Genomic DNA, 7,293 nt, shown 5'->3' with positions numbered 1-7,293 from the left:
CGTTTGTACTATGTTTTCGGCCTTAAAGATGAGTGATTTCAGGCTACACTGTACTTACTACGTTCTTACCATTCTAGCCCTTTTTGAGAACGTAATGGAAGATTACGCACAATCGTGCCCAAAGGAGTAATGTCTACCCAGCGTGACCCGATTAGTGTACATACGACCAATAACGGGCGGCCTTTTTTTCGCCGAGACTACAGCCCACAAGCTCTCAGTTCCTCTAATATACTTTACTCCTATAATTGACTAATAGTACCACAAACTACTAGTGGAGTACATTTATTGAGAAAATAATCGGTTCACATAACTATTTAAGAGTACTGGATCACCCGATCCTTCACGGCTCTTGCAATGCGGAACTTTTTTGCGCGGGTTGTCGATTGTACTAATTCACTTCTGCTCAGCACAGCTGAAGCATAACTGCACGACCCAATGGTCACATTATATCCACAGGCAATTTAGACAATGGGCATGGAAGCCATCGTTGCGATACCGCATTGGTTGTTCTTGTTACGGGACATCATGATATAACCGTAAATGCCCCAGTCTTTTCCCCACGAGTTCTTAACCAACCAAAAATCCTTGCTCTGAAACTGCCTCCCATAGCCAACAACAAGAACGCCATGATCGAGCTCGGTGGAACTGCACCAGGGAACGTTATACACACCGCCGCGGTAAAATTGAAATAGCTTCGAAGATGCATCGATCGCAACGGAGACTGGTCCCTTCGTACCCACGACTTGACGAAGCGCTTCCTCATCGCCAGGTTGCACATCAAAGTAAGCTTTAATGGTAGCACCAATCTGCAGGGCGCAAAAATAGAACACAGAATTAAAACAAACACAAACATCCGTATTGGATACAGTTATTAATAGTGTGGATGTAATAACTAACATTTTTTTAGCGAGTCCTATTTCAACCATATAGCCTGGCTCTTTGGTCACTGTGAGCTTCGAAATTGTATAAAAACGTTAATAGTAAGCTATTTTAACTGCCATTTTTCTAAATTTTCAGTAAAATTGTTTGGACTAATTAAGAAATGCGTTATGAGCTTCAGACACATGTAAATTCACGATTTCACGGTTTTCACCTACCGATTTGGCATCGTAACGGCATACGCCTTGCCTAGAAATGTACGGATAAGCGGCCTCTGTATCGATACCTTTATTCTCCTTAACGTACTGAAATGCCTTATCCATCCAGCCACCATTGCACCCGTTGTTACCTTCCGGCGTTGAACAATCGACCAAGTTCTGCTCAGACAGAGATACTAACTTTCCAGTGGACCTTCGATTTCGACCGTGGATGGATTTAATACAAATAGAGTCAGGATAGGTAAAAATACATAAGATAATTCTCAACCCTTACAAATATACTTCGATGTTTATCGACTTAATGACTGTAAGCTTATTTACTCTCGATCCGTGCAAATGTACACTGCATGACGTATGCAAAATGGTAGAATATATTGAATGAAAGCGTTTATGTCTTGCACCATCTATACCTAAAAGAGTTTGATTTAAACAAATCTTCAGCACTGACCTAAAGTGCTGTCCCTCCAGCGAACCAACAGCTGAGAAGGCCCAGCATGAGCCACATTGGCCTTGGTCCTTGACATCCGTCACGTATCCCTTGTCGCGCCAATCGATCTTGTCCGGCGCCTCCTTGCCGCCGCCGCCGCTCTTGATAAACGTGTAATCCGCTTTCGACTGCGCTCCCTCGGGTACGCGGTACCCGAGATAGATCCTTTTGTACTCCTTGTTTGTCTGTCATAGCCCAAGGAATTTTTGTTGTCATGAGAGCTGAACAAGTTATGAGACCTTTATGACATACAACCGAGCATTAATGTGGAATATCTTAAGAGTGTCGGGAAAAAGAAACCTTTCTGGCTTCAGTCAAGGATGAGTTACCAGTAAAAGCAATTGAGCAAGAAGCAAGAGAAGATAATTGCCTCTACGAAAAAACTGTATGGGTCTCCTAATCGAGCTGATACGATCTACTATCCAATTTGGCAGCTAAAGGCACAGCCGTCTGATCTTTACCAGATCGCCGAACTGATTCATGCCGAGCGTGAAGTTGAAGTGCTTTGGGTCAGCGTTGTGCATCGCAATAAATCTGTAACTTTGTTCGAAGATCATTCTCCGCATAAGCTCATCGTGAACATTGGCGTAACTCCTGTTGTACTTGACCTACGATAATAGATAACATACGAATGGAATTTTTAATACATAGTACATTATCTCATATCTGTCATTGTAATGTTATTTATTGTAGTTTTTTTTGAGTACTTTGCCAATGAAAGTGATTTAGTATTTTTTTAGAACTTGTGTAGAGGTAAAATGCTAATTATATAATAGAGATAACGTCAAACGAGATAGCAGCCACGTATGTCCTAATCATTATTACTACACAATGAGGATAACATTGAACAACGGGCAGCTATTTATTCCTTAATCTCTGCAGCCTAATACCTTCTCCACAATATCGTTCGTTCCACAAGCCTTGTCGTGCAGCAGGACGCATTGAAAACATAACACAATTTTCACACTTATGACATGTCAGCGCGGACGATGCTGGTGACTGCCCCAATGTTCCCTAGCGATGAAGAGGTGCCATTTCTAAACGTGGAAAATCAGCACACTTATTGCTGTCGGTTTACCGTGCTCCTTAAGGGGTCGCCTCGGGTCGCAGGGCAAGCTCGGCCCCAGTGACCGTTGGTGGGCAAAGGCAGACGATAATAGTCAACACCGCTAATTTTTCGGAATGAGGAAAAACTAATGACAGCCGAGAGCGACATCGGACGCGAGGCAAAAATCTAGTAAATAATCGAAACTACAGAGTAATTGATATGGCTGTCTTTACGGTGAAAATCTAAATGATGGATTTATTACCTGCAACGTGTGTGCGGCAAGAATTTAAGACCTTAGATCTTAGGTTCTCCCTATAGGACACTTCCAAAAAAAGAAGGTTCTCTATGACATACCGCTATAATTAGAAAATAAGGTAAATTGCTTTGCAGATGCTTTCTTTTCTGTAACTCAGTTCCATGGCGCGATTTGGAATGAATAAGGCCTGACTAGAATGTGCAATCGTCCTTCTTTCTTCATTTAGACACGCACGTTTTCTGTATCTCATGTTCCTTGAAATGCACACTGTATGTGCAGTGTGCATGTAGCAGCCGGTTGGTAATAATCAACGGCCAACTATTCACTCTACACAATTTTCTATTACTTTTATTGATCTTACATATTCATTTGAATCAGAAAGGTTCCGGAACTGAAAAAATATCAAACAGTTTAGCTTAATCATAGCTGAGTCGAACGCTATACGCTCATACCCAAGTTACCAGTTCCAACTACAGTTGACAGGAGCTAGAATTAAGTTAATTAATGTTTCATTGCAATCTCATAGCCGTATATAAAATAATTGTTAATATGTAAAGTGTCTATATATAAGTTATGGAAAGATCTATTTTTATGGATCGACGCGTCTCATTCATTATCACCGAACGAAAGCTGATTCGGCCTTGCAGCGCGCTGTCTAGCAAGATCTCAATGGATGCACTGTTGTTAGTCTTGATAAATTAACCATTAGATATGGAGTTTAGGCCAGGCAAAGTCATGGTATTTGTTATGACACAACGATATACTTTAATAGATGGCGTAATATAATTCATATTATAATAGTTTATACAAAGCACGTATTGATACCATGTCTGTAAATAATCGTTTTATCATGACATATCGTCCTGAGACGTGTTATGATAAAACGATCATGTCGGGCTGGAAAGCTCAGCAAGTTTTCGATGTGAAGATACAAGTTGGAAGGTTTTAAATCGCGCACCGACTTCGTGAAGGGCTGTTGAACGTGTTTCTATTTCGGCCTATTGCAGATCGAAAAAAACTCTTCGTTTAATTGGTCAGTGTAGACGATTGTTAGTCCGGCTATGACACGAAGGTGTATTACGGATATGCCAAAAGCTAAATTTAAGAAAAGAGTTTTTCAAAGGGCGACTTCAGATACAATTATCGCCGGCAGGTAACTTCATTGCCAGCCGAGCAGCCGGAAACGATTATATCGAAGATCTAGAATTGACCTAGACATTCGTCAAGTAGTTAATTTTCGATGTAGGGATTGATCTACTAATATTGTCTACGTACATAATTTAAAACCAACAAATACCCTTCAAGTCTGTTTTGTTCTATTTTGAGCTCCATACAAACGAACTTGAACAGATCAGATCAGATGTTTTCGAACTAACCTAGTGTGTAGGTCTAAGGTTTATTCGAGTGGTATTTAGGCTCCACAACCCTTTCAGTTTCGATGTACTTTGGTAATTATTAAAAAAAACGTAATAGCACAATATTTTATAAATGGATGCGTACCTTGAAGTCTTCCCAAGGTTTATCTAAACGCGGATCTGGCTGTCTTATCGCTATAGCCAATGCAGCAACGCAGAGGACCAGCAAATATACCTTCATCCCGGCTTGACCTGTTGTTAAACAGAAGGCAATTTCGGAATGCTCCTTATATTAGTTTAAACTATATTTTTTGATGGGTCTAGCAATGACTAGTTGGTGGATATGGATCTAGTTTCTTGTAATCTAACCTCAGTCTTCAACAACATTTTTAAGATAATATTGTTTCACTTACGTTGTTCAGTAATCCGACATTAAAGTTTGATGTATAGCTCTTTCGACACACACTGAGTATCTGTGTAATGTATATACTTATGGAGCTATAGTCGCGCGACGAATGGTTCCAGGTCGCGCTTCAGGTCAACAAGCTGTTTCCTAAACGAAGCGCTACCTGAAGGCAACATAAATATAAGAAGTAATGGCAAAAAATTGGAACAATGCACCATAATCGTGTTTCGAAAACTGCTAAATTGGCGGTGAATAGAAATCAAATGATGACGATCCTGCTGCTCTTCAACTATTCTTTTGCGAAACCTGTAAGAGGTCCTGTTAGACCTATCATTCATCAACAGTTAGATAGGCCATATCACGGGAGCATATAACTTATTTGACAACATTAGTTAACTAATTGCTACGATACGCATTTACAGCAGGACACATAACACACAATGCAAACACCGAGAGCCTGCGTGAGTTCAGTAGTTTCCTACACGACACCTTACCTCATTGAAAACAAGAACGCATACAATCTAGCTACTTCAAGTGATTGTCCAGCCTAGACCGCAAACGTTCGATGAGGTAATAGTTAGTTTACAAATCGCCTGATTGTCTGTCTCACTTAACCGGATTCGAGGATGTTGGCGTCGATTTTTGTCACTGATGTAGATACCCTGATAGTTGCCGTTCCTCATTAGTAGTAGGTTAAACATTAATTTCAAGCAAAAAATTCGACATACGTGTAAAATAGCGACGATAATTATCAAAAAACAAAAAAAACACTACCACCAGGCGTTTTTCAACGCTAGATAAAACCAATCGAACGAATCATCACATCAAACTTTACCGATTTCGACTCACGGAAGCTGTTTGGTATTATTGTTAGCAGGTACAAGTTGTACCTGTAGCTGTAACAACGTAAAACTGGCAGGTTTTAGAGTCGACGCCGATGAGAACGTAACGGCGGCCGCGGCGATGGCGTTTAGCGACAACTGCTTGAATGGAAACAGCCCGAGGAATCGACGCCGATGGATTTTGCGCTTGGACAACCTTTATATAAACTCGAAATCTCCAACGAGAACGACTTGCTAGACAGCGCTCTTTTGTGCCAACGTTGGAAATGGAAAGCAAGTGGGTTTATTTACAATTCCGGACAGGACTCTGGCGATGATATGCCGATAATGATGCAGTTCGGTCATAGTCCTGTTTCTAATTAAGTCCAGCTGGTTCGTCGATGTTATCTCAGGAAGAGTGTCGATTTCACGTCAGCCCACGTTAACGGACAAAAGAAACGAGACGGATGAACGCCCCGATGGTAAGTAAATGTGTTGCTGTGTCATTTAGCTACGAAAAAGTTAACCTGTTCTCACTAATCACAGTAACTATATGCAAACATGTTTATTGCGCGACTGGATGACCACTAGATGGGGTCCTTAGTTCAGGTCATAAACGGTCCGATAATACCAGAAACGTTCCATACGCCATCCCTCGCATTGAAGACAACATCATTCAAGACTTGTGGGGTCTTTACTATCGGAAAGATTAGAACGGCATCAAATATTTCACGCAAAGTTCCGAAGCGGCAGTCTTTTTGTTGCATGAATCCTGGCTTACTGTCTTCTGTCGAGACAGGCATGGGATACCATATGTTATGATTCAATTAGCAATGTTCTGTATCAATTTTTTAATGTATGTATATATATATATATAGGGGTGGGGATTTTTTTATACGTTGTCCCTAAAACAACGTTCGACAAAGTAGCTCAATACTATAGCACTTTTAGTACTGTAGTACTAAACGTGTGGCGATTATGTCTATTCAACATAACCGTTCACTGTAATTGAATCTGTAAGATGTAAGGGTTTGAAACGGCCAATATACAAGCTGCGGACAATCTAAAAACGACCGTTTGAATTTATCTGGCCGACTCGGTCGGCAGTTGATATTTCGCTTTTAAAACTGTCGTTAATTTCTCTATAAAATATCGGGTCCTTTGGATCTAAACTGTCTCACTCGGACTGTCTCCTGCAGACCTTTTGGCAGCTTTTTGGACCGTAGATTTTGAGTCCCACGTGATATTCGATGAACTTCCAAAAACAACATCCTGTTTTTCGTTATGACGAGTTTCCTGTTCTGAGATCAAAAATAGCGAATAGATGCACTCCCACTATATATACATATATATATATATATATATATATATATATATATATATATATATGGACCTTATTTAAAAATTCTCCACGTTCTGCTATTCATTTCGATGCCCAGCTTCTCATAATGTCGTGCGGTGACGTAAGGTCACTAGCAATTAGCAAGCTACACGGTTCCCGTTCCTGTCGCACAACTTCGGCAGAATTACGTAGCGCGTCGGAGACGGCGTACGACAAATCAGGTCAATTAACTGATAGCTATGTAACCGCTACGATATAGATACCTGACTTCGACTCAACAGAACACTAGTCCCAGCCTTAGAGGCCCGCTCCGGCGAGTTCAGATGGATCCAGTCAAAAACACTGGATGGGAAGCTGATCGAAGCAATGAAGTTATTTTGCGATATATACCTTGTAGAGCAGACTTTTCCTGCCAAACGTTGTTTTAGTAATAACCAGTGATAGTTTGTCGATGATGTTAAGACTACGCGGATCGTTTTGC

At 40.8% G+C, this 7,293-nt stretch overlaps 1 protein-coding gene across 5 annotated transcripts; it reads right to left on the bottom strand.

Moving 5' to 3' along the window:
• Positions 1-266: 266 nt before the first annotated feature.
• LOC111268942 (digestive cysteine proteinase 2) lies at positions 267-5,676 on the bottom strand. Of its 5 annotated transcripts, XM_086971883.1 has the most exons (8): positions 5,485-5,675; positions 5,144-5,311; positions 4,657-4,812; positions 4,389-4,495; positions 2,046-2,192; positions 1,546-1,769; positions 1,098-1,290; positions 267-806 (listed from the first exon to the last, which is right to left on the bottom strand). In XM_086971883.1, the coding sequence occupies exons 4-8, from the start codon at positions 4,482-4,484 to the stop codon at positions 462-464; spliced, it is 1,005 nt and encodes a 334-aa protein (XP_086828009.1). In that variant the 5' UTR covers positions 4,485-4,495; positions 4,657-4,812; positions 5,144-5,311; positions 5,485-5,675; the 3' UTR covers positions 267-461. The 5 variants fall into 5 exon arrangements, with proteins under 5 accessions (XP_086828009.1, XP_022703931.1, XP_022703927.1 ...); XM_022848196.2 differs by lacking the exon at positions 5,144-5,311 and having other exon boundaries at positions 1,098-1,256; positions 5,485-5,676; XM_022848192.2 differs by lacking the exon at positions 5,144-5,311.
• Between the last annotated feature and the right edge of the window lie 1,617 nt (positions 5,677-7,293).

The sequence above is a fragment of the Varroa jacobsoni genome, unplaced genomic scaffold (assembly GCF_002532875.2).
Source record: "Varroa jacobsoni isolate VJ856 unplaced genomic scaffold, vjacob_1.0 scaffold_1334, whole genome shotgun sequence".
In the NCBI taxonomy this organism is placed as follows: Eukaryota; Metazoa; Arthropoda; class Arachnida; order Mesostigmata; family Varroidae; genus Varroa; species Varroa jacobsoni.
This window is presented reverse-complemented; position numbering and strand designations above follow the sequence as displayed.

What these genes read in the sequence shown, in the direction of transcription:
- LOC111268942 (XM_086971883.1), bottom strand. Translation starts at nt 4,484, where the DNA reads ATGAAGGTATATTTGCTGGTCCTCTGCGTTGCTGCATTGGCTATAGCG. An exon ending in AACCTTGGGAAGACTTCAAG is followed by an intron (nt 2,193 to 4,388) that starts GTACGCATCCAT and finishes CTATTATCGTAG; the next exon opens with GTCAAGTACAACAGGAGTTA. An exon ending in GCCGTTACGATGCCAAATCG is followed by an intron (nt 807 to 1,097) that starts GTAGGTGAAAAC and finishes TGCGCCCTGCAG; the next exon opens with ATTGGTGCTACCATTAAAGC.